Source organism: Cydia strobilella, chromosome 5 (assembly GCF_947568885.1).
Source record: "Cydia strobilella chromosome 5, ilCydStro3.1, whole genome shotgun sequence".
NCBI lineage: Eukaryota > Metazoa > Arthropoda > Insecta > Lepidoptera > Tortricidae > Cydia > Cydia strobilella.
In genome coordinates this window covers 21826101-21853887 of record NC_086045.1, presented here as the reverse complement: position 1 = coordinate 21853887, position 27787 = coordinate 21826101, and the positions used below count along the sequence as shown (strand labels likewise).

The 27787-nt window shown below is 36.8% G+C and overlaps 4 protein-coding genes across 5 annotated transcripts in view; 3 read left to right on the top strand and 1 right to left on the bottom strand.

Moving 5' to 3' along the window:
* Positions 1-27787, top strand: part of LOC134741625 (TWiK family of potassium channels protein 9) — a 46517-nt gene that overhangs the window by 5785 nt on the left and 12945 nt on the right. For both annotated transcript variants that reach the window (XM_063674479.1, XM_063674478.1), the window contains exons 2-7: positions 2981-3207; positions 13158-13310; positions 14097-14220; positions 15321-15479; positions 16972-17172; positions 18260-18468. In XM_063674479.1, the coding sequence (XP_063530549.1) occupies positions 3055-3207; positions 13158-13310; positions 14097-14220; positions 15321-15479; positions 16972-17172; positions 18260-18468 (999 nt within the window). In that variant the 5' untranslated portion in view covers positions 2981-3054. The remainder of the gene's footprint in view (positions 1-2980; positions 3208-13157; positions 13311-14096; positions 14221-15320; positions 15480-16971; positions 17173-18259; positions 18469-27787) is intronic.
* On the bottom strand, positions 5928-7036 carry LOC134741888 (cAMP-dependent protein kinase catalytic subunit beta-like). Its single transcript, XM_063674781.1, has one exon. It carries the CDS (start codon positions 7005-7007, stop codon positions 5928-5930), a length of 1080 nt encoding a protein of 359 aa, XP_063530851.1. The 5' UTR covers positions 7008-7036.
* LOC134741606 (cAMP-dependent protein kinase catalytic subunit alpha-like) lies at positions 7332-8571 on the top strand. The gene has a single exon (XM_063674450.1). The coding sequence runs from the start codon at positions 7477-7479 to the stop codon at positions 8518-8520; it is 1044 nt and encodes a 347-aa protein (XP_063530520.1). The 5' UTR covers positions 7332-7476; the 3' UTR covers positions 8521-8571.
* LOC134741605 (cAMP-dependent protein kinase catalytic subunit gamma-like) lies at positions 9738-11059 on the top strand. Its single transcript, XM_063674447.1, has one exon. The coding sequence runs from the start codon at positions 9781-9783 to the stop codon at positions 10858-10860; it is 1080 nt and encodes a 359-aa protein (XP_063530517.1). The 5' UTR covers positions 9738-9780; the 3' UTR covers positions 10861-11059.

The following is a 27787-nucleotide window of genomic DNA, read 5'->3' as shown; positions in this document are numbered from 1 at the left end:
TCGGCGGACTTTTTCTGATCAGATCGGGGAAATCCTGAAGAAAGGCCAGGTCAAGAGAACCCTAAACCGGCGAGCGTGTATGAGGAATGTTATGAAAGTGAAGGAAGCGAAAGAGGTATGTCAGGATCGTATAGCAAGTGGAAATCCGTGGTCTCTGCCTACCCCTCCAGGAAATAGGCGTGATTATATGTATGTATGTTATTTGTAACTACTTAACCATTCTTAATTTGCCTAATGAAAACGTTAGAGAAACGATATACACAAACACAATCCCTATTAATATTATAAATGGGAAAGTAACTGTCTATATCTGTCTGATACCTCTTCACGCTTAAACCTTAGCGTAATTTTAGGTCTGTGCTTAAACCGCTGAACCGATTCAGATAAAATTTGGTATGGAGATAGTTTGAGGTACCTACCTGATAGGTTTGAGTATTTATAAATCATAATGTTAATGATCATCATTCATCATTCCATGCATATAATATATTTATACATATGTGTATGTAGTTATATATTGAACATTTCAATTTGAAATTCTTTGAATAGGTCGGGATGTTGTTTCTGATTCGTTAAATATGTAGATATTTTCGCATATTCAATGGGAATAAGCAGAATGAGCTTTCCAAATAAAATGTATAATGAAAATTTGGCTGTCCCACTGGTTCAAATATTTTTATTTCACTTTCAAAATTAATCTTTATCAAAATATTATTGAGAAATATTAGTAGTTTTATAACCCAAAACAGATTAGGAAAGAAAATTAAACGATTAAAACCGGCCAAGTGCGAGTCGGACTCGCCCACCGAGGGTTCCGTACTTTTTAGTATTTGTTGTTATAGCGGCAACAAAAATACATCATCTGTGAAAATTTCGACTGTCTAGCTATCACGGTTCACTGGTGACAGATAGACAGACGGACAGCGGAGTCTTAGTATAATAGGGTCCCGTTTTTATTTTACCCTTTGGGTACGGAACCCTAAAAAACGATTATCGTTCCAAAAACTTGTTATTTAACTGTACAGCGAATAAAATAATTTAAGTCAGTTAAAGTGACGTCACAAAGTATGTGACCCCCCTCCTCCTTGTCACAACATGTCACATTTTCTTGAACCCCTCCCCCCCTTAACGTGTGATGTAATTAATGGATGACCCCTAACTCGATGAAATCTAGATCTCTCTAGATCATAAATGTACATGTTTTTGTACACGTAAAATGTACGTACGTAAAATTTATATATTAATCTATAATTTATAAAAACTACTTTTTCTAGTTTTTCTACCGTCCAAAGAAGTGGAATGTACCGGAAAATCCTGTTTCGTCACAGCAAATTTGACGGCTAGTCTAGCCAAATCCTTCTAAAAACTTTAATATTTCGGTTCTGGTAACATTAGAATGTAGTATATTTATTGTTCCAGTATGCAAACGCGACACGCTTATATGCTTACTATTTTTGTAACTTGATGGTTTGGACACATGGAAAGAATGAGTGAAAGAAGGCTAACAAAGAGAGTGTATAAGGGAGAGGTAGAAACGGGAGTTGGAAGGGGCACCGCAGACCTCGGCGGACGTTTTCTGATCAGATCGGGGAAATCCTGAAGAAAGGCCAGGTCAAGAGAACTCTAAACCGGCGAGCGTATATGAGGAATATTATGAAAGTGAAGGAAGCGAAAGGGGTATGTCAGGATCGTAGCAAGTGGAAATCCGTGGTCTCTGCCTACCCCTCCAGGAAATAGGCGTGATTATATGTATGTATGTTATTTGTAACTACTTAACCATTCTTAATTTGCCTAATGAAAACGTTAGAGAAACGATATACACAAACACAATCCCTATTAATATTATAAATGGGAAAGTAACTGTCTATATCTGTCTGTTACCTCTTCACGCTTAAACCTTAGCGTAATTTTAGGTCTGTGCTTAAACCGCTGAACCGATTCAGATAAAATTTGATATGGAGATAGTTTGAGGTACCTACCTGATAGGTTTGAGTATTTATCAATCATAATGTTAATGATCATCATTCATCATTCCATGCATATAATATATTTTTACATATGTGTATGTAGTTATATATTGAACATTTCAATTTGAAATTCTTTGAATAGGTCGGGATGTTGTTTCTGATTCGTTAAATATGTAGATATTTTCGCATATTCAATGGGAATAAGCAGAATGAGCTGAGCAGTTTCCAAATAAAATGTATAATGAAAATTTGGCTGTCCCACTGGTTCAAATATTTTTATTTCACTTTCAAAATTAATCTTTATCAAAATATTACTGAGAAATATTAGTAGTTTTATAACCCAAAACGGATAAGGAAAGAAAATTAAACGATTAAAACCGGCCAAGTGCGAGTCGGACTCGCCCACCGAGGGTTCCGTACTTTTTAGTATTTGTTGTTATAGCGGCAACAAAAATACTACTGTGAAAATTTCAACTGTCTAGCTATCACGGTTCACTGGTGACAGATAGACAGACGGACAGCGGAGTCTTAGTATAAAAGGGTTCCGTTTTTATTTTACCCTTTGGGTACGGAACCCTAAAAAACGATTATCGTTCCAAAAACTTGTTATTTAACTGTACAAAGAATAAAATAATTTAAGTCAGTTAAAGTGACGTCACAAAGTATGTGACTCCCCCCCTCCTTGTCACAACATGTCACATTTTCCTCCTCCCCTCCCTCCCTCCCCCCCTTTAACGTGTGATGTAATTAATGGATGACCCCTAACTCGAGATCTAGATCTCTCTAGATAATAAATGTGCATGTTTTTGTACACGTAAAATGTCCGTACGTAAAATTTATATATTATTCTATAATTTATAAAAACTACTTTTTCTACCGTCCAAGGAAGTTGAATGTACCGGAAAATCCTGTTTCGTCACAGCAAATTTAACGACTAGTCTAGCCAAATCCTTCTAAAAACTTTAATATTTCGGTTCTGGTAACATTAGAATGTAGTATATTTATTGTTCCAGTATGCAAACGCGACTGCACACTCGAAGTCAGTGCAAATAAACAATGCTGCGGCTAGTGAAGATCACGTGACGCCATGTGCAAAGGCGTGAACGGCGTGACATGGGAGACGGAGTCTCTCATGGGCGTCCCGAAGCCCTCGGCGTGGAGCAGCTTCTGCCCGCGCTCGGCGCTCTCCCACGTAGGGCTGCTGGTGGCGCTCATGCTGTACACCGCCGGTGGGGGATTGGTAAGATCTGTATTTACACGCTTGCGAGGCCTGCTTTGGTTACATTACATTGCACTTAAATATCATAATGTCATTGTATATTATATGTCCTAAATTTTAAATCAACTTAGTCCCAAAATGCGTAGATAAATATCAAATTGTTTAGCCGAATTACTTTTATTCATATCGTCCAAGTCTCAAAATACCTAAATGTCAATAAGTACTTGTGTCACTAAATGCCGAATTTTCGATGCACTTTTTCTTAAATGGGTCATTTTCTATGAAAAGGGACCTTATTGTCGATGGTGCTAGAAAATACCACAAATCGTTGTACTTAGGTATTTACTAACAATTTGCTGCAGCTAAATACGATAATATTGTATAAAAAAAATGTCACTCACTAATGTAGGTAATTCGAGATTTAGCTATTACGAAATCGCGGCATCGCGTACATTTGGGAATGCGGTAGTCTGAGAAAAAAATTTAGGCATTCTAAGGGGATTTTGACACTTTTCCGTTTTGATATCTATGAATTTTGGTAAATGGATAAAATAAAATAATGTGCAATGAAACAAAAGCCGAGACTTTGCAAACGTCTACTAGCTCAAAGCCTGTATAAACGCTTGAATGCCATTTATACGCTTGCAAGTGTGTTTGTATTTTGACAGGCAAACAAAGGTATTTGACCTGAATTAAAAAACCGACACTGGCCCAGATCGGCGACAAGTTCTTGCAAACTCACGCGAGCCAAGCGAAACACCCCCACTTGTGATTGTGGACGCTTTCCGACTTGCCAAGCGATAATTGGCAACGAAAGAGGATGTCGTCACGTGATCGAATCTACATACAACCGTATTACAGTAGTCAGTGTCAATTTCCAGGAAGGAGAATGAGATACGTTTGTATGGAAAACTGGGAGAAGCGGCTGTTAACTATTCTCATAACTATCATCCGTAACGTGGCTGTAAGTACATAGAAATATGAATTCATCTAAGCTTTTTAAAGCCAAAAATAAATTAGTATTTTTGGCATTGATACTTTTAAAATTTTGTGTCAGTGCCCAACGTGTGGAAGAAAGCTTGACTCAGACACAAAATTAAATCGTAGTTTACTACTAAATTTACACATGACTCGCACGCTTTGGATTTTAAAGTTCCCGAAGTATATTAAGTATTTAATATGATTTTGAAAGAAGATTCTGAAAGAACAGAAAATGCGCGTTACGGAAATGAGAATGCTTCGCTGATCTGGAGGTCACGCGTTTAGATAAAATAAGTAACGAATCACGCGGAACAATCAAGGTTGCTAGTATTCCAGACAAACTAAGAGAAGCCCGTCTGCGTTGGTATGGCCATGTTATGACACGCGAAGATGACATCACCAAAAGAGTACTTGCCTAAAAGAAGGTAAACGAGGCTCAGAACAACGACCTGCTACCTGGATACTAACTATTCTTAACGACCTGAAAGCTATCAATGCAGAACCGAAGACAACCCACACCCATGCAATGTGGTGTGAAAATACTAGGAGGGCTGACCCCAAGAAAAATGGAATAAAAGCCAGGACCAAGAAGAAGATTTAATATGATTTTGTATGGTTTTGTATTTTGTTTATAAAATTAATTTCTTTCTTTCTTTCTTTGATTACCTATGGAACGTAAGAGGTCGACAAAGTTTTCTCTGGAGTTACAAACGTAAACCTAATTATCTAAGAGTTTTGAATAATTGACGGTTAGTTTCAGTCATAGAGTAACTTATACTAGAGCGGTACCTGTCATGGTAAATTTTGTAACCCCAGTAAATTCACTGCCATCTGTCGACACACTTTAAAACTAAAAATGAAGATTTATAAAAATACGATAGAATGTATTTAAATATAGATAAATGATTTTTTTTATTTGCATTAATTATTTTTATAATTTTGACCCATGTTCTTTCACTGATATGCGTTAAAATTGTTAAATAACAAACGAAACCGTCAACGCCATCTATTCGACTGTAGGCCAAAACTAGTAGCGCCCTCTGAACGAAAATCAAATTTTCTTGATTTTCGAGGCACGTTTTTTCCTTAGACTGTATCCATCTATTACGGAGTTATATCTATCTTTGGTTTCAGTAGACTTATATTGACCGGGATATAGACCAAAACAATACAACAGGTAATCACGGTCTATATTCCGGTCAATATAAGTCTAATTATCTTACTTAAAAAATAGATATATATATGTATATATATATATATATTTATTATCTTTTGTTAATTCAAGATACCTTCACCGCATGCGCACGGTACGCAAGTGTGAACTCACATAGTACACTCGGACAATAAAACTTCGGCGAAAAGGCAAAACGTATATAAAATATACATAAATAATATCTCAGGAACATAATTTGTGGTGAACACACAAATAAATGCCATTACCGGGATTCGAACCCGGGACCTGCTGCTTCGTAGGCAGGGCCACTAGCACTACTGACTAGTTAAGCTAGGAGGACGTAGGTAAATTACATTTCAAGTTTCTAAAAATTTTAAAAAGCCAAGAAAACAAATTTATTTCTCGTGTAAAATTAAATAATTTAATATAACTGCTTACTGTATACATTTTAAACATTTAAAATGTATCACTCAAGGAAAATAAAACTTAATTCGTTTCTTAAAGGCTAAACTAAATAACATTCTATATTAAAATAATATTCTATATTATAATTAAAATTCAATATTTCAACGTAATAAAACGAAGCTTAAAAGTCCTTAAATTCATTTTCATACAAGCATACAGGACTTTGTTTAAGCTTCACATCTTCATATGTATCAAAATTGGTTGAGTCCCAAGCCGTTCGGATTTTAGGTTTAAACGGAGCATGCGTTCGACAGTTAACAAGGCTGTCCCAGTCGATTTCATGAAGCCATTTGTGATTTTTAAGGTCGTATACTCCGTCCTTCAGATTCCCATAACGCTTAGTGCAATCCACTTGGAGAACGTGAGCTAATAAATCTATTAAGCTGGGAGAAAAGTGATCGGGACATTTATATTTTCCGATGACGATTTTCTCATAAATCCTCATGGGGTCAGACGAGTAGAACGGGGGATGTCCCGCACTCATTTCATATAACAAAATTCCGAACGACCACCAGTCCACTGCTTTGCCGTAGCCCTTGCTCAGTATGATTTCTGGAGCTAAGTACTCCGGAGTTCCGCAAAGCGTCCAGGTCCTGTCTTGTAAGAACTTACAAAATCCGAAATCAATTATTTTAATGTAACCAGTTTTATCAATCAATATATTCTCCGGCTTCAAATCACGATACACTAAATCACAAGCATGCAGATACTCTAAAGCTAAAATCACTTGAGCTCCATAAAACTTTGCAGCATTTTCGTCGAATTTACCCATCTTGCGCAAGTGAGAAAACATTTCTCCCCCGGCTATATACGGAAGCACAAAATACAGGTACACGTTGTCCTTAAAGAAATATTTCATATAGACCGTAAAGGGAAAATTTAAACCGTATAATATTTTTTTCTCGTAGAAGCTATGGTCAACTTGTTTTTTTTGTACAACTTTCTCTTTTTCCAGCATTTTCATCGCATAATATTTTCCTGTTACAGTATGTTTTACAAGATATACTATGCCAAAAGCACCAGTACCTAAAATTCTACCTTTTTCGAAGTCGGCCGGTGAGCCGTTACTCTGCGGTTTTTCTTTCCAATACTCAATGAAATCCTGGCGCAGCTGGCGGAGATAGCGCGAATACTGTTGCTGCTTGGCCACGCTGTAGCCCGATGACCGGCTCGGAGCCTGTTGTTCTTGGTCTGCTGACATTATAGTTCAATTTATTGACTAATAATGCTTTATACGCCTACGTTTATGTTTGTACTTATCGTGAAAGAAGTAATTTTAACACGATAGACTTTCTTACTAGCCTGTGAATGCAATCATAAATTATGACGTATATAGAAATGAAACTGTGTCTGACAGAAAAATCGTACAAAATTCAACTTCTTTTGTTTTTATTTAAAGATTTTTATCAACGCCTTTATTTCTAGTATGTATATGTTACTTATGTAAAATAAAACTAAACACGTAAAATATAAAATTGCCTAAAGATTTTTTTCAATGTTTAATTGTTTATACAAGAACTTAATCTGTAAATGAAAAAAACATTACGTACCCAATATTTGCAATAGCAAAAACTAAACGCAAAGATTGTCATAACAATGTCATTGTAATGACAAAATATGATTTTCCAGTTTAGGTTTTCAAATGGATTATTTAATTTTACATTCAGGGCATGGCAAAATACACCTTGCAGCAACATCAAGATCATAGTCGATATCTGGATATCTTGAAAGAGGATTTTGAGAAAAAATTTGAACAGCGCTCCGACCTGAACAAGTCGCGTGAGGATTTCGACACTATTAAAGCTATTGGTAACGGGGCTTACGGAGAAGTTTATTTAGTAAGAGCTAAAAGTTCGTTTTCATATCACGCCATGAAAGTCGTTGAGAAAAAAGTCGTGGTAGAAAGAAAACATGTCAAACATTTAATAATAGAAAAGAAAATTCTTGAAAGTATAAAGTTTCCTTTCTTGATTAATTTAGATTGCTCGTTCAAGGATAATATATATCTATATTTTATATTGCCCTTTATAGCAGGGGGAGAGCTGTTCTTTTACTTGCAGAAATATGGTAACTTCTGTGACGAGTTATCAAAATTTTACGCAGCTCAAGTTGTACTGGCCTTGGAATATTTACACCATTGCCATATCATTCACAGAGATATAAAGCCGGAGAACATACTAGTCGCAGAAAATGGCTTCTTGAAGCTCGTTGACTATGGTTTTTGTAAAGTGATACAAAAGAAAACGTGGACATTGTGCGGTACTCCAGAGTACTTGGCTCCGGAAGTGATATTGTCGAAGGGGTACTCGTACCCAGTCGATTGGTGGGCTTTGGGTGTCTTAATATTTGAAATGAATGCTGGATTCCCTCCATTTTTTGATTCCGAACCAAGTAAATTATACGATAAGATACTTAATAATCAGTACAAATGCCCTGATATATTTGATGGCGACTGCAAGAACTTGGTAAAAAGTCTGCTTCAATTAGAACCCTCGAAACGATTAGGATCTCTTAAATCAGGAGTATTTGATATAAAAAGTCATCGTTGGTTTCGCGATACTGAATGGAGTAAGCTTCTACACCAGGAATTGGAACCGCCATTTAAGCCGGTCACCTCGTCGCCTGGCGACACTTGCAATTTTCCTGACGTCCCAGAACATAAATTGCTGTCGGGAGAAGAATGTTTATATGAAAACGAATTTATGGACTTTTAAATTTGATAATATTCTATGTTAAATGCTTTCTAATGTAAAATATGTATCAATATTTTTTTATAAATATCCTCTTATTAATCATTAATTGTTCCCGTAAATTATTCCTTGTGCCATTGTATCCAAACGAGCGTAAAGAACTGAAGACGCTCGTCTCATTGATCTTGATGCGAAACGTTAGATATATACGTAAGTCTCGGCCGAAACCCTCCTATAATTATACCTACAATGATTCTGGTCAACTTTACTGCACACCCTGCGACAGATGTTTTAAGGCTAAGTTCGGCTTTTCAAGTCATATCAGAGCACACGCTCGTAATTTGCCATTATGAATAGCTATACTCCTCGTACCAATAATTATTTTGAGGAATCCCGCTATAGACGATTCTTAATGCCGACCTAACGAGATTTGAAATTGAGTCGAATGATGTGCTTTAATTATTGTGTTAATATTATGGACTTGACTGTATCTATAAATACGTATAATAGGTACCTATTCAAATCAAAACCTTACTATTCTACTTTCGGATATGTACGCACCATACGAGTAACCAGACGGAAACGCTTTGTCTGTAATTTTCTGTAAGTACAAAAAAGTCTGCCGATTTTTGCGGGTCAGGGGAACGTCAAATGTATACGTAACGTAATAATAGCCATGTCAGATAAACGTCAGTCCATAAATTGTGTATGACCATTGGCCGACTATTTTCTACTGAGGGGAACGCCTGTTAATGGTTATATCCTCTAAGGTACGCACGGAGTGCAAACGTGACAGAAAAACGCAATGGTCTCTCTAATGTCATAAAAGCTACCTACTGAAATCTGAAATAATGTGTGCTTGGATTATTTTATTTTGCAAATTGTGTATGTACTTTGAACTTAGTAACATTAATTTTCAAGCTACACACAGCACACACCACATGTTTGTCAAAGGACTGTCTCATTTCAAACATAGACAGAGAGAATCATACTATCTTTGTCTTACACTAGTACTAGCACCCAAAAGAAAAGGATGAGTATAGTTTTTTTTTGTTCCTATTTACTGACAAGATTTGCTTGACCAACTATAATAATAGGTACCTATTCTTTATCTCTTAGTTTACCAAAGAGAACAATTATAAATCATAAATCATTATTCAATCATTCAATCACTATATATGTCACATTGACAAACGTTATTGACCATATGATATACTATCATGAATGATTATTAGTTTATATTTATCGTATATTTATGCATTTTATAGTTACCTTTACCAGAACATGTCGATTACTCTGGGATCACGGGCTGGACATCGTAGGAGTATGAATGTTTATTCGCATTCGCAGCAACAGAACCACGCACGATACTTAGATGTTTTAAAACAGGAGTTCAAGAAAACTTACGCAAATCCTCCCGTTTATACAAAAAATATTGAAGATTTTGATCACATACAAAATTTAGGAACTGGCTCATATGGAACCGTGGTCTTGGTGCGGGACAAAACGACGTTTCTCTATCATGCCATGAAGTCTATCGAGAAGGAAGTTGCAGTGAAGACGAAGGCCCTAAAGCAGTTGGTTCAAGAAAAGACCATTTTACAAAGCTGCAATTTCACCTTCGTATTAACCTTGGACTTTTGTTGCAAGGACAATGTCTATGTTTATTTATTAGTGCCTTACGCAGAAGGTGGCGAATTATTCTCATTACTAAAGAAATTAGGGGTGTTATCAGAGCCTCTAGCTCAATTTTATAGTGCGCAAATAGTATTGGCTTTGGAATACCTGCACCACTGCGACGTAATACACAGAGATGTGAAACCAGAGAATATCCTAATCACAAAGACAGGATATCTCAAGTTGGGAGATTTCGGTTTTTGTAGAATATTAAAGAACAGAGCTTGGACTTTATGTGGAACACCAGAGTATTTAGCACCAGAAATTATAAAATCTAAAGGATATTCATACTCTGTTGATTGGTGGGCATTAGGGGTGCTTGTATTCGAGCTGAACGTTGGGTACCCTCCATTTTACAGTACAGACACGATGGCACTTTATGAGAAAATACTGTCAGGATCGTTCAAGACTCCAGCAACAATGACTCCTCAGTGCAAATTGCTAGTGAAACAATTACTAGAAGTAGATCCTAGTAAACGAATTGGGTTTCTTAAAGCGGGAGTATATGACATAAAGAGTCACGAGTGGTTCAAGGGAGTGGAATGGAACATGTTGCTGAACCAGCAACTGAAGCCGCCATATATTCCGGTACTTAACGATGTCATCGACGGATGTGACAACCTAAAGGGTACAAAGCTAAAGCATTCTTCAGTTAATCTATTCGGAGAAGAATTTGAGGATTTCTAGCATGTTTATGCTTGACTACAGCGTCAAAAACAGTTTCTTCGGTCGCCTTTATTGCAAAATAATATCACTGATGTTTTATAATGCATTGGTTAGAAAATAATATATAAATCCATACTAATATTATAAATGCGAAAGTCTGTCTGTCTGTCTGTCTGTGTGTTACCTCTTCACGCTTAAACCGCCGAACTGATTTAGTTGAAATTTGGTATACAGATAGTTTGAGTCCCGGGGAAGGACATAGGATACTTTTTATCCCAGAAGTCACCCCTCAAGGGGGTGAAAAGAGGGGTGGAAATTTGTATGGGGAATCAATAACCGCTGAACCAATTTAGATGAAACTTGGTATGGGGATAGTTTAAACTGCGGGAAATAATATAGAATAACTTTTATCCCCGAGATCATCCCTTAAGGGTGCAAAAAATGGGGTGGAAATGTATAGTGCGGACCAATTTGGGGGTGAAAAAAGGATGGATTAAAAAGCAGATTTGTTTAAGAATTAAGGTACCCAAATTACTAATTCCACGCAGACGAAGTGGCGGGCAAAAGCTAGTGTTCAAATAAGTGGAATAAATACCTGTGTAAATAACGGTATACTCTAGGGATTAGGTTTTAGCAACTACTGTCTAACTCAATTTTATACTAAGTAATTAAATGATACAGCGATAGTAATTAATGTCTTCAAATATTTGATGATTTTGGCAATTTGAAATTAAGTAATTAATTGATTTATTTCATATTAAAACCATTTAACACAATGGTAAATCTTTCTACATCGTAGCTTTGATGTAAGATGTAGGTACAGTCGCCATTAGATATATCGGAGCAGCCAAGGTGCTCAAAAATATCTGAACACGCCTCTATTGTCAAGGCGTTAGAGTGCGTGTTCAGATATTTTTGAGCACCTCGGCCGCTCCGATATATCTGATGGCGACTGTACAAGATAAATATAGTAATAATAAACTCGCATGTTTGACATTTACAAGTACGTGGTTTAATGCCATGATAAAAATTGGTCAAAAACGTTCCAAAAAATGGGCGTCTTTCCTGTAGACAATATGATACTTAATATTATATTTGGATACATTTTGCTAATGCTTTAATTGAAGAGCTTTTAATCATTGTAACAATTAAGGCTTTAAGTTCCATTTATTATACAAGGATGTATGATGTCCACAATCCACATGAAGGATACTTAATACCAAAGATAGATATAACTCCGTAATAGATGGATACAGTCTAAGGAAAAAACGTGCCTCGAAAATCAAGAAAATTTGATTCTCGTTCAGAGGGCGCTACTAGTTTTGGCCTACAGTCGTATAGATGGCGTTGACGGTTTCGTTTGTTATTTAACAATTTTAACGCATATCAGTGAAAGAACATGGGTCAAAATCATAAAAATAATTAATGCAAGTAAAAAAATCATTTATCTATATTTAAATACATTCTATCGTAATTTTATAAATCTTCATTTTTAGTTTTAAAGTGTGTCGACAGATGGCAGTGAATTTGCTGGGGTTACAAAATTTACTATGACAGTACCGCTCTAGTATAAGTTACTCTATGTTAATACTAATAAGTACAAAAAAAACCGGCCAAGTGCGAGTCGGACTTGCACTAGAAGGGTTCCGCCGTACCATTACGCAAAAAACGGCAAAAAAATCATGTTTAACATCAACTTTTGCGGTTTGAACACATATTAAAACATCGTGGGATAGTCACACAAATCTCTGTTTTGACATTTTGCTGGGACGTCAGTTAGCCGCGACCACGACCAGTCAAACCTGTGTCAAAACGTCGGTAAATAAAGGTAACAAAATAAATTCGCGATAGACCCGTTTGTAATTGTGATTTAAAATCATGTTCGTTGTATGGGAGCCCCACACTTAAATATTTATTTTATTCTGTTTTAGTATTTGTTGTTATAGTGGCAACAGAAATACATCATCTCATCTGTGAAAATTTCAACTGTCTAGCTATCAAGTTTCATGAGACAGCCTGGTGACAGACGGACGGACGGAGGGACAGCGAAGTCTTAGTAATAAGGTCCCGTTTTTACCCTTTGGATACGGAACCCTAAAAACTAGTTTCTTTCTCAAATCAGGCATAACAAGCGACTGTAAACCTGTAAGACACTTAACCTCCTGAGACCCTTCGTAATCTAGGTATTCTGAACTTTTATGGAATCACTAAGGGTTCCAAAGTCATAAACAAAACGATTGTTTTTAGGTCTCAGGAGGTTTAAACAGGACAACAGTAATTTTCATATGTTGATTTTTTACCTAACTCTGTTATTTTAGGTGTTCCAAGCATTAGAGCATCCCGCAGAGATAGCCAAGCTGGAATCTCATAGAATGTGGGTGGGGCAGGCGCGAGACGCGCTCATACAGTTTGTGACAGACTCTGGGAGAAATTGGACGGAAATAAGTTTTCAGCTAGGACTTTACGAAAGGGTAAGTATTCTTACTCCTGTTGTTGTAATCGAATTAAATTAATGAATTCATGGGCCATAAATACCCGCTGGGTTTAACTCGTACAGTCCAGTTGGTAAAAGTAAATTGGTTTTTGTTTTATTTTGTGTGAGCTTGCTTTTGCGTGTGACACTCACTTACTGGCTTAAGTACGCAATATGTTACCGATACATAGAATGATTGAAATGTAATAAATACTTCCCGGTAATATTAGCAAATATTACAAAATTGCCTTGTATTTGACATACATACAACCATATGACCAAAATTTTCACAGTCTATTTTTAATGAAAGTTGAATAATTGTCTGTCTGTCTGTGGCGTAGTAGCTCTCCAACGGATAGGCCGATTTCAATGCGGTTTTCTTTACATGAAAGCGAGTTTTATTGCGGTGGTTCTTAGCTATGATTCATTAAAATCGATCCAGCAATTTGAAGAGTAGCTCAGCTATCAGCTCTTTTCCAAAATGATATAAGGCATTTTTGGCATAAAATGAATTTTGTTGGCATATAGCGTAGGGAGTTTTTTTTATTTTTATTTAATAGTTACAACTAACATACATGTGAATATATTTAGTCATAGTGTTATTCTTATAACTTGGATAATTGCAGTATTAAAGGTGAATTGGTTCGTTTACACCATTCAAAATTTCGTTCGGACGAGACCAATAAGTTATAGTATTAAAAATACTTTTAATAGTCAAACACAGAGACGTTGCTAACTTTTTATACATTTTGTAAGTAAATAAATAAAGTTAAAACAATTTTAGGTTCTAGAAAATGCAGCTTCAAATGGTTTGAGAATAGATAAAGAGAAAAATTTCCCAGCTGCCGAAGAAAAGTGGAGTATTTTGCAGGCCGTGTTCTTCTCATCCACCGTGCTCACCACTATAGGTGTGTACGAACATGTAAGCATACAGGCAAGGTCTAAAATATATACCCTGGCAAACCCAATTTGTCAGTAGAAAAGGCGCGAAACAAAAAAATTCCATGGGAGTCCCTTTGCGCCTACATTTTTTAAATTTTTTGCCGCCTTTTTCTACTGACGAAAATGTGACCTAATTATATGTGACCAATTTGTATGACTGTAACACATTTTTAAAATCAATTAATATAAGCTCGAAACTAGAGGTAGATTTCCAAGATAATTTTTGGGTAACGGCAGTAGATTCAGCAGATGCTCTTACAGACTTTTTCAAAAATCCATCCTAATTTTGACACGAAGGGCCTGTTTCACAATGTCCAAGTAAAGTATTGGATAGCTAATTAACAAATAAATTAACTGCCAGATAAAATTTCCTACAAAAAAAGCACTTTATCCAGCAGATAAAGCTTATTTGGAGATTGTGAAACGCCAACGATGACTTTATTCGTCAGATAAGTGGCAAGTAGTAAGCTACTTTCAGGACTTTACTTGGACATTGTGAAACAGGCCCTAAGTAAATATTGTTAATCCCTACTAATATTATTAATGCGAAAAAACTTATCTGTCAGTCTGTCCGCTTATACCGCTTAAACCGATTTAAATGAAATTTGGTATGGAGATAGTTTGAGGTGCAAGGAATATGATAGTTTTTTTCAATCATCATCATCATCATCTTCCCACGCAAACACAGTTGTAGGCAGAAAATTTCATAATCGGTTACCCTTTGTGTAGGGTAAAAACGGGACCCTATTACTAAGACTCCGCTGTCCGTCTGGCCGTCTGTCCGTCTGTCTGTCACCAGGCTGTATCTCATGAACCGTGATAGCTAGACAGTTGAAATTTTCACAGATGATGTATTTCTGTTGCCGCTATAACAACAAATACTAAAAACAGAATCAAATGAATATTTAAAGGGGGGCTCCCGTACAACAAACATGATTTTTTTTGCCGTTTTTTGCGTAATGGTACGGAACCCATCGTGCGCGAGTCCGACTCGCACTTGGCCGTTTTTTTATCTTACGAATTCTCGGTAGAATTTCAGAAGATATTATGAAAATATTTTTTTCAGGCTACGGCAATATAGTTCCTGTGACATTTTGGGGACGATTATTCTGCATATTTTATGCACTTATTGGAATACCCCTGACATTGACAGTTATCGCAGACTTGGGCAGAGTATTTGCTACCGTTGTTTCTGTTATTGCCAAGCAGTTGCCTGCCATGCCAAGTAAGTGACAAGTAAATAAGTAATTAGATAAAGATAAATAAAGTTTATTATTCAAGTAGGCATATTACATTGCGCTTATAAACGTCAAATAAGGCTACGGCTCCTAACCCTACACCTCTGCCCCGAGAAGATTTAACGTTCACTTTGGGTTGAGGCAAAACCGCCTCAAGCTCGACTATACGCTGGTGCGGGGCTAAAAGTTCGTATTATCATCTCTCGTGTCACCACGTCAAGATGATTTTAACAAACTCAAGTTAAACAAGAGTGTGTTGTTTTATCACTTAGAGGAGAAGTGGCATGAAGGATCCAGGTTTTCAAAGTGCCGCTTGCTTTAATTTTTTTTTTTTAAGTTCAAAATTCGTTTCAAAATTTCGGTAGTTTCAGAGCGAATTTTATACGAGTCGAATGCTTGTGGGTGATAAAAATTTGGGTCGTAACTTAAAAAAAAACTACAATCTTCGTTTCGAAGTAATACAATTGCAAGTGGCTCTTTGGAAACCTGAGGGCCTACCGCGAACACCGAGGTTCGCAAATTGCGGGCATCTTTCTCTTTTACTCCAATTAAGGCATAATTAGAGTGACAGAGAAAGATGCCCGCAATTTGCGACCTTGTGTCGTTTCGTCTCTATCACCTGGCCGCGTAGCCATAGCCAACATGCCAATCGCTTACGCTCCGTAGCGATCGGTAAGCAACTGTCACTGTCGCACTAATATGGAAGAGTGATAGAGAGACACAAAGCGTTTCGTTATCGAAGCGATAGCGATTGTCAGCTTGACATCATCATAATTGTATTTGATTGTCAGCGGTCATTTTTAATACCAAATTTGAACTCAATAGAATATCAAGTAGTGATTCTTATTTAGTCTACGAGATTTGGCTCACACATGTTAAATAACACGGCAAATTTAATAAAAGCTTGTAAAAAGTTACATATAAATACTTTAATAAGCACATCCTTGTTAAATACATATTGTGCTTGATTCTCGTTTTTTTTTTCTTTTTTTCGAAATACATATTTTGAAAAGATGTGTCCCGCCGAGTTCCTTGCCGGTCCCATATTGGGATACTCTCCTCCAACTGAGGGGGTAGAGGTGTAGGGAGAGCCGGTGTAGCTTCATTTGACGTTCATAACCGCATTGTAATATGGCTATTTTAATAACAAAACGTAATACGTGTTTAATATGTTTAATATGTAATATGGCTACTTGAAAATAATCTATATTAATAAACTATCTTTTAGTGAAAGGCTTTGTTTTATCCCTTTTTGTAAAATACTGTGCCTTTTTCTTTAAGAAATAAATATATCTAATCTAATCTAATCTATATGGGGCATTTTCTATAAAAAGGGATCTTATTGTCGATGGCGCTTACGCCGCACAGCGTCGCGCGGCATTGTATTCATATCGGAGCATCGTTAATAATGGCGTAAGCCCCATCGACAATGAGGTCCCTTTTTATAAAAAACACCACATATTATCTTTATCTTCTCAGGATGCTGCAACAGAGTATCTGAAGCCAACACAGCGAGCCAGAGATCGCTGTATGCTTTTTGGGCCGTGGGCTTTTTGTTCGTATACTTGTCGGCGGGAGCTGGCCTCTTCAAGATGTGGGAAGACGATTGGACTTTCTACGACGGGTTTTACTTCTGCTTTATAACAATGACCACGATCGGCTTCGGTGATCTTGTACCAAGTAAGGCTTTATATAAAACATCTACAAGGAAAATCTTACATCATTTCTCAACCTGAAATATTTACTTAACACCTACTAACTCCGAATTGCTCAAATATGTTGTATTTTCTATAAAAAGGGACCTTATTGTCGATGGGGCTTACGCCATTATTAACGATGCTCCGATATAAATACAATGCCGCGCGACGCTGTGCGGCGTAAGCGCCATTGACAATAAGGTCCCTTTTCATAGAAAATGCCCCATATTATGTAATCCAATCCGATTGTTTTTAACGCGTTTAGTATATAAAAGACTAGGTATCTCGTATATTATTAGGCATACGCCGCATATGTTATTGTATTGTGAACCAGGAAAAACATTACACTGTAAGATATTTTTCCAAAATAAGACACATGCTAAATTATTTTAAACCGGGTCACTCACATATTATTAAGTCGACATGTGTCGGTCCAATTTAAGAGGACCGTCTTCACGGAGCACGACACGTCTCCACTGGTCGAGGGCGCGCCATGTACCAAACCAATACCAATTTGACCCGGTTTAAAATAATTTAATAAGACACATGCGTTCATATGCCAAACTCATGCGATTAAACTGTTATGTATTTCTGATCATTATGTACTGTCAGCAGCAGAAGTTGCTAAGCGGGCGAGCTGTTCAAAATGATCTTGATGCGACTTTACTGTTAAGAGAATAAGAGCGTGATAAGGTAATTTTGAACACCTTAGCTTAGCAACTTCTGCTGCTGACTGTACGACAGATTGGCCTCATGAGCTTTTGCAGGGATCCTGCCTTTTCGCCGAAAATTGTATTGCCGAATTTCACTTGCCAACCAACTTTTCGTATAAGTTTCATTTGGCCGAATAACTTTTACCAAATAATTATTTCGTAACCATTTCATTTCCCAACCCCATAGTTGGGAAATGAAAATGAAGTACTAGGTTGGGTTATGAAATTCGGCCAAATGAGACTTCTGCGAAAAGTTGGTTGGTAAGTGAAATTCGGCAATACAATTTTTGGCGAAAAGGCAGAGAACCGCTTCTGCAGCCTACATCAAGACCACTCGCACGTTTCTCACGATTTCAGATAAGCCGAAGTACATGCTGCTCTGCACGCTTTACATCTTGATCGGGCTGGCGCTGACGTCGACCATCATCGAGCTGGTGCGGCGGCAGTACGCGCGCTCCTGGCAGCAGCTGCGCGCGCTCTCGGGCCCGCTGGCGGACACGCTCCGCCGGCTCGGCGACGCCGGGCGGGGCGTCGACGTGTCCGCGCTGCAAAAGGTGCTCACGGTGGTAAGTAAAACTTTGTTATCCTGGCTTTTGAATTTGAGTTTAAAACTAGCAAATTTTTCTAATAGGTGGATGACGTTTTTAAAAGTAGCAGTCGATCAGGTTTGTTTTGAGGATCAAATGTTTATATTGAATCCATTGCATAAAAGCAAGCAAGTATGACAGTAGTGACAGTACTCTACTCACGCCCTAAACAAAACGCCAAGTGATCGTGACGTCATGAGAAGCCGTCTTGAAGTATGGAACAAGATAACTGCGATTTTGACTGCGTTTATGTATATAGTTGCTGTGGATATTTTCAAATAAAATGTAAGGTATCGAATTTTTGAAATTTGAGGTATAGTATTTTTTCTTATTTCCATATATTTTTTAGTGTTCAATTTATGGTGATAAATTACTAATTTTCTCTATATTTAACTAGATTTATTTTTATAAAATTAACTTAACTCGGAGTTAGCTGAGTACAATAGCGATAATATCTCAATTAGGAATAACGAGTTTCCAATCCAATTAAACTTAAAATATTCACTTTATTAAAACCAAATCATCTAAAATCAAGAAACAAATAAGTAGGTTACCTGTTGTGTAGTTTATTAATTCATGCCAAATAAAATGATGTCAAATATTATGTACATGCACTAGATTTTATTTACATAGGACATAAGTACCTATACAATATAAATGTATAATCTTAAAAAGAAAATAAATTATATTCTCAGCGTATCCAGTTTAATTAAATACATTCACTGATCTTGTTTGTAAGGTTTTTAATCCATTTAGTCGGTTTGGGCATCAATCTCAACCAAACCCATGCCACAGAATGTAAAAAAGTTAAATAAATGGAAATGTTCCCTTTTTACTCACGACTTTTTTTTCAACAGAAGTCAGAGAATGGTACAACTGTGAATACAGCAGTAAGTACCTATTGGTTCGCTTGTTTAGTTTAGTTTTTCAAGTCCGCTAACATAATTATGATGGTGTATAAAACAATTCCAAACAATTCCATAATATTTACGCCAAGCTTTCGGCCTTATATTTATAATAATAATAAGCCACAGATTTTTATTAAGTAGCATATAGGTATATGTAAAGTACATTATTGAGCTAATTTTTTTACTAAAGTAGATACTGCAACATGATGGTATACTATGAATTATCTCAGATGATTTTTTCGGGCTCGGGCCCTAATCTGTTAAACAAACGGTATTGTTTCCTTTATGCAGTGGTTACACTGCTTACTGCTAATAGCCCCGACATAAGTAACGGGAACAAGCCCGTTTAAAAAGCAAATTTACCATATATGGTTCAAATTCATAAAACAGCCCAATTAGAAAGAAAAGCCCACCCTGATTGTTCTCTGAATGAGCTGTCACATAAATTTGAACCTTAATATCACGATAGTTGCTTTTTAAACGACATGGCTGCTTTGGCACGTGCTGAAGACCGCTCTTAAAAGAAACAAAGGCTTTTGTTTAACAGATTAGGGCCCGGGCCCGAAAAAATCATCTCAGAAAATTCATACTATAGACATGTTTGCTATAAATGCAATATGTCCAGTTACATTATGATTTTCCTACACCAAAATCTGAACGAATCTCTCTGCCTTTAATCGCTTCACTTTTTACAATAATAATGCCTATTAAAAATGGAATTATACCCATTTTGCTTAATTGCTAAAGTTACTATGACGGGTAGTTAACGTTTAGAACACCGCTTAGAACTTTTAGTTGGAAGTAGATCAGTAGGTACTTGACAGTTTAATTTCCTGTTATCTTAATTTCAACCAGCCAAGATTAAACAGAAACATTCTCAAAAGTATCAACTAAAAGCCTTAAGAACGGTCGCATTAAATTTAAAAGCACTTGTCGAGCGACGCATCGTCAGATCTGTTGGCAAACGCTTCCGTCAATAAACAGCTGTCTGGAGTTGTGTCGACTGATCTCCGGATCATCCAACATGATCAATGGAGCCGTCCGAACGAACATTGCGTTCCTGTAAACAATTGACATCATTGTATTAGTAACGTGATAAGCAATAATGTGTCAACCCACAAAACTACAAAAATGAGATTTTAATGGGACCTTATTGTCGATGGGGCTTACGCCATTATTAACGATGCTACGATATAAATACAATGCCGTGCGACGCGCGAGTAAGCGCCATCGACAATAAGGTCCCTTTTCATAGAAAATGCCCCATATTATTGTAGCTGGTCCGCTCTACTTGATTTTGCAAAAATGACCTTAGTGATTTGAAATTTATAAATATTCCAAAAGAAGGAAAAAAGGTTAACACAAATCCATTAACACGTGTCGGCTGTTTTGCATTAATGCGTCTAGTACCTTAACTTATTGCAATAATGGACAGAACGCATACTAAAATGTCAATAATGTCTCAAGAGAGATTAACTCATTATTGCGGAAATCACATCCCATAGGAAACTCATCATGTACTGCATTGTGCTGCATTGCCGTGCTGAAGTAAAATCACCACATAACTTTATTACATTGACCATTTTCTCCACTCACGAGATGTCGCTTTTTACAGTCGCCATCAAATGGGGCATTTTCTATGAAAAGGGACCTTATTGTCGATGGCTCCTACGCCGCACAGCGTCGCGCGGCATTGTATTTATATCGGAGCATCTTTAATATTGGCGTAAGCCACATTGACAAAGAAGGTCCCTTTTTATAGAAAATACCACAAATATATCGGAGCGGCCAAGGTGGTCAGCCATATCTAAAAATGCACATAAATGTGTTGATAATAGAAGCATTGTTCAGATATTTGTAAACACTTCCGCCACTCCGATATATCTGATGGCGACTGTAAAAAGGTCTCCGTTTTTATTGAGTTTCAGTGTACTGCGTTAGTATATTTGCTAAATCATTTTGCCGGCGGGGTAAATAATTTAGCTACGTGACAATTTTCTTGTTTGTATCCGTTTTCCTTATGAAAAAGTAAGCTACAATCACGTCAGCTTGTGACCCAATCATCTCGTGCCCTCGTGGTCGCATATGAAGGTGATTTTCTTTTCGAGAAAAACTTCTCGTGTCGAATATCTTCAAGTTAGGTAGTAAGTCTAAATTCCCCGAGTCAGACGTCGTATATTGTGGATTACAATAAAGAGTATTACGGTGAAACAGTCTCGTAATTTCATTTGGGGCATTTTCTATGAAAAGGGACCTTATTGTCGATGGCGCTTACGCCGCACAGCGTCGCGCGGCATTGTATTTATATCGGAGCATCGTTAATAATGGCGTAAGCGCCATCGACAATAAGTTCCCTTTTTATAGAAAATACCACATTTACCTACTGTTGCGTAAGTATCTAGGTATATATATAGTATCTGTTTCGCAGAGGTGCTGTTCAGTACATAGGTATTCTTTTTCTTTATGGGGACTGTAAATTGTAACATAACGTACCAACATTTGCCGGATCTGTGTAATATATGTATTCAGAGTAAGTATATACCTACTTGTTATAACATTTCTGTAGATCGTTTGTAACAGAATGTGCTGTTATCACGCTATGGTAATATTCTCTATTACATTTTTTGGTTATATTATTTAAAAAGGTACCTAATGGTGTGATTTGCTTCCTTGCGCCACGGTCAATTAATTGACAGTCTGCTGCAGAGATAGCTGACCCGGTCCTGCATACAAAGGTTGTACTTAGTTTGTTAAGAGGAAAGAAGACGACCGCTTATGGAGAATTGAAAACCCATTTTCATACATATTTTTGATGCTCCTAACTATCGTAGTAATTAAATCAAAAGCTGTGGTTGATTGATATACCTACATCAAATTGTGTTAAAATATTTTCAATCATGTTAATATCCAGCGAGGAAAATGGGGACTACGTTAGAATGAAAAGGCAGTTTCGGGGCGGTCGACAACAGAACCTTCGTCTTAAGGTGGTTCGACTAGGTTACCCAAAGCTTAAACCCCGCTAGATGGCGTCACTTTCGCAAATTTTCAGGTTTTATTTTTTTGTGGAATAGTGTTGGTATCTGTATACTTAAAAGTATGTTAAGCGCACTCTTTACATAAATATTGAACTATTATAATAAACATTGAATACTTCATTAGTGCAAAAAACACTTTTAAAGTCGACAGAGTGTTTCTGTCATGCTATTTCCTACTATTACTCACACATGCAAACAGTGTTTCCGTGATGCTTGTAGTAGACAATTTCATGCAGTGTAAGTATGCTGCAATGGCGTTGCGGTATGTTCGTGGAAATACGTGCAAGAGGATTCGGGTTCGAGACTGGTACGTCAGGGGTACTTTTTTTTGTCCTTTTTGTGTTATCTTATGTTTCTTATACCTTTTATTCTTCGAATTCTTGTCCGATTCCGATATAACCGAAATATATTTCAGTGATATCGGAAACGGCTCTAACGATTTCGATGAAATTTGCTGTAAGGGGTTCGATCTAGCTAGGTCTTATCTCTGGGAAAACGAGCATTTTTGAGTTTTTACTTATGTTTTCTTTTTCTCCCAGATATTCAGTATTATTAATAAATTAGTTTATAACGTTTTATAAAAATATGTGACGTTTTGAACTAAAAGGTACCACATTGTCGGTTGTCGATTAGGTTTATTTTATTTTGAAGCTTTATGGAAATATGACAACAATAAGTAGGTACCCGTTTGGTTGAAAACGCCACATATATTGAAAACCTGACTTTCACAAATCTCACCTTTTTGGGTTCTTCCAACTCAGAAAGGATGGAGAATACTGACTATTCTTAGTAGCACTAGCCCAAGGAAGTCCAGGTTTGTAAGTGTCAGGTATCAGTTTTTTTTAAAGCGCTAAATATAGTTCTACAAGTAAAGCAATCCCTTACTGCCCAGCCTCTATAGTATTTTTCAAACTGGAAGGGTACGATGATAGATTTCATCTCCATACAATTTATAACCTAATAATGCCAAATGTTGCAAAATTATATTGAATTGAGATCTATCATCGTACCCTTGCAGTTTGAAATAGTTATTTACGATACAAGTGCGGAAAAGAGAAAATTCGAAACGAGTGGCGACAGATTAAAACACGACCGCAGAGAGTGTTTTAAATCGACACGAGTTGCGAATTACCTATTCGCACGTGTATCGTACAACGTTTTACAGTACATATGGCCCTTTAAACTTTCGACATATGCATGAAAAGTGCTCTTTACGCACTAGGGCGAGAAAGTTGCACCATATGTACTGTAAAATACTTTTTAGTACATATGGTGCTACATATACGTTACCGCCCTAGTGCGGTAATTAGTACAATACGTGCATATGTCGAAAATGTAAAGGGCCATAATTATGTACTGTAAAACGTTGTACAATACACGTGCGAAAAGGTAATTCGCAACTCGTGTCGATTAAAACACTTCCTTCGGTCGTGTTTCAATTTATCGCCACTCGTTGCCAATTTCCTACTTTTCGCACTTGTATCGTAATGTACTAATAATAAAGTAGTAATTGTAAAATAAAATTAAAACTTTTTTTATATATTTTTTTTGGATTCAAGTAGGTACAGTGAGTAACAACATTGCATGGCCTAATTATAACTATTATAGAAAACGGGATATTTATCATGTTTATTTATATTATTTATTTCTCGATATTTTGGCCGGTCTTGCAAGACCAGTCGTTGTGGAGATCCCTGGGGAGGCCTATGTCCAGCAGTGGATGTCTTGTTGGTGTAGATGGATTCACACAACAAATGAAATAACATTTTTTCATATTTGTTATCCGTAGTTGTCCCTTTACCTGAAAGAAAAATAATATCATGATAGCACAAAATCTCTAATGTTATAGGAAGAAAGATGATGCAACAATATGGATTCTAATAAAGTTATCATTTACTTACCTAGTAATAATTGTGTTTTTCATTCATAGACAAAATTCCATAATTTTCATCCCCAGGAAATGTTTTATTTTACTTTATTGCAGTGAGGATGTCCTGATTTTTTCTGGAGGAAGGAAAACATTTTATTTCCAAGAATGCCTCTTCATTTTGCACAATACCTAAAAAAACCTAGAGTTAGTGACACATTGACTATTCGGCAACCAAAACAGTAATAATTACATTATATAGGTATAGGTTCACTGCTTATATCTACCATTACGGAAGAAGTGAGAATTATTTTCTAAAAAGATCGGCACGAGAAAATTACAATGTACAATGAAGGAATGAAACTGTACCTACCTTACGAAACTTCACCATCATGAATTCCGCTTCAATTGAGTCTGAATTTTTCTGGATTTTCGCGGACCAGAACACCGATGATTTTTGTAACTTGATTTAGACGTTGCTATCATTTTCAATTTATACAAACAAATTGACACAATAAACATGACCCTATGTGTCAGTGTCAACACTGTCAAATAAAAATGCACTAAACACGGCACTGCAACTGCAAATCCTGCCAGGTCGGCCAGGCAACGTCGCCAACGTCATAGAGTGGCAACGCCGCACGCAACGTATTTGTACACGACATTTGTGACACACACATACGTAAAATTGATGGAAAAATTACGTTGATTTATGTATGATTTCTGTATGAAACAAAGTTTTTCTATTAATTTAGCGCAAACGAATATTCGAAAGTAGATAAATGAGCAAATATTTGTGTAGTAATAGTGTGTAGTGCCTTAATTAAAGCAGATTGAATTTTGTATGAAAATCGAACCACCTTAATAGCACTACGTAGTTACATAAATGTGCCATTTTCAACCAAAAGGGTACTTATTGTCGCTTGTCAGTAAGGCGCTATTTCCATATAGCTTCAATTAGAAAACAACCTTATCGACAACCGACAATGTGGTACCTTTTGGTTGAAAACGTCACAAATGTTATGACCGCTCTTTTGAACTATACTTATTCCAGAGTTGAGTTTAGCGTAGCAATGCGGCAAACCAAGCTTTGAAAAACTGGCGCTGGCTGGATTATTGTAGGTTCTCACACGATCGGTTCGCTGTTCTCGTGTGTTGGACCCGATCGAGGTCGCAGTTTGTTCAATGTCGCAATGGCACCCTTTTAGTTTTACTACCTAATAAAATTCGTGGAGCGCTGCGGTAAAGTTAACTTTATTTGTCGATGCTTAACATGGTTTAATTGGAAATTCCAAGGGAAATTTTATTTTAAAAATACTTTCTATACATTCACATTAGGCGCACTATTCACTAGTTATTCACCAGGCTAAACTTGTGTGAACTTGCTTAAAATGTCATACAAATAAACAGCTAGTGCACAATACTGCTTTAAACACATCATATTACCACATCATCATCATTCGCTTGCCCTTGTCCCATTCACTTGGGGTCGGCGCAGCATGTCTTTTTCTTCCATACCTTTCTGTCACCCGTCATCTCATCATTCACTTGCGTTAGTTTCATATCATCTTTCACACAGTCCATCCACCTTTTCCTCGGTTTTCCTCTCCTCGTACCTCCCTCCACATTCATTCTTAATACCTTTCTCGCCACATGACTTTCATCCCTCCGCATCACATGCCCGTACCATGCTAGGCGATTTGCCCTTACTTTTTCTGTTATGGGTGCAACTTTTAGGCTTCCTCTTATATACTCATTCCTTATCCTATCCATTCTCGTCACGCCACACATCCACCTTAACATTCTCATCTCCGCTACATGCAATCTCTTTTCATCCGTCACCTTTAGGGCCCAACACTCTGATCCATACATGACGACAGGTCTTATGATCGTTTTATAAATCATAAGACCTGTCGTCATCATATTACCACATATCACCTATAAATAATATAAATAAATACTATAGAACCATTTTACACCAAGCAATTTAGTCCCACAGTAAAGCTTCTATTGTGAGACTAGACGACTATAAAGAAATTTATTATTATTAAATTACACAGAAAATAGGCAATACATATAGTTGGTCAAACCAATTTGGCAGTCAGTAACACCAGGAAAATTATACTCATCCCTTTCTTTTGGGCGCTAGTACTAGTGTAAGAAAAAGATAGTATGATTTTCTTTGTCTATGTTTGAAATGAGACAGTCCTTTGACAAACTATAAATCAAAACATAAATAATAAAATTCATAATTCTACTACGACGACGACTGTATATATCATTATACATATATGTAATAATATATAGTTATATAAATTACATCTCTGTTTAGCACTACGGTTGACTGGTAGAGAATGCCTTTAGGCATTAAGTCCGCCATTTGTATTTTTTTGTATTTTGTGCAATACAAAAAAAAACAGTTTAAATAAATAAATATATAATTACTTATACTGTGCTTATACATATGTTACGGGCAACTTGATAAGTCCGGTCACTATGAATAATGACCGATCTGTACTTATTCATAATGTCCGCCCAACCTTGGGCAATGTAATAAAACAGATGACCTGTACTGTAGGTTTAGTTTAGGTAAGAACCGCAACCCCGCACAGATAGGAACTATACTTACAGAATAGTAAATTTAGGTTAGGTTAGAACCGCAACCCCACACAGAAATGCCCGCCGGAAGATCAGCGCTGACCTTCGGGTCAGCATTATGCTGAGGCGAGACCATTTCGTGGTAAACTTCAACTCCTACGGTAGGAGTCCTACCTATTTTATAAGTTCCTATAGCTTTAGTTATACTTTTGTATGTAATTTTAGTTTTAAGTTTATCACGAATAAAACATTTGATTGATTTCATTGAAATGATTTGTTTATAGAAAAGAAGGTTTAGGGTAGGTTAGAACTGCAACCCTCCACAAAAAATAACTGTTTTTAGAAAAGTAGGTTTAAGTTAGGTTAGAACTGCAATCCCACACAGAAAGGAAACTGCTTACAGAAAAGTAGGATTAGGTTAGAACTGCAACCCCCCACAGAAAAGAATGTTTTATAGAAAAGTAGGTATTGAAGTATTGTGTGGGGACACACAAATAAACTGCTTCCACCAACGGCGCGACTAAATTTGACACATTGCATTGCCCGGCTAGAAGTAGGGTATTCATACTGCCCGGTCCAAGTGATAAATTCAATCTTAAACTTAAGCCTTGATTTATTAAATAGACCACGGTTCGTCGGGCGTTATTAATATGGACCGGCCAAAGTAATAAGTTTATCACTTTGCCCGACGCTCTTGGGCATTATTGCTATACTAATGACCGGTAATTATTTATACTGCCCGGTTAATCAAGTTGCTCGTAAGTAAATACAAAGAAAACATCCATAAACTCAGGAATCTACACAATTCCGAACTTACTGACGGCTTAGAACCTCTTAGTCTTCGGAGAGACGTTGTCTCTCTTTGCATGTTCTACCGTCTGTACAATGGG

Bases quoted from the DNA above. Each gene is read 5' to 3' on its own strand.
- LOC134741606 (XM_063674450.1), top strand. From the start codon at position 7,477: ATGGCAAAATACACCTTGCAGCAACATCAAGATCATAGTCGATATCTG.
- LOC134741888 (XM_063674781.1), bottom strand. From the start codon at position 7,007: ATGTCAGCAGACCAAGAACAACAGGCTCCGAGCCGGTCATCGGGCTAC.
- LOC134741605 (XM_063674447.1), top strand. From the start codon at position 9,781: ATGTCGATTACTCTGGGATCACGGGCTGGACATCGTAGGAGTATGAAT.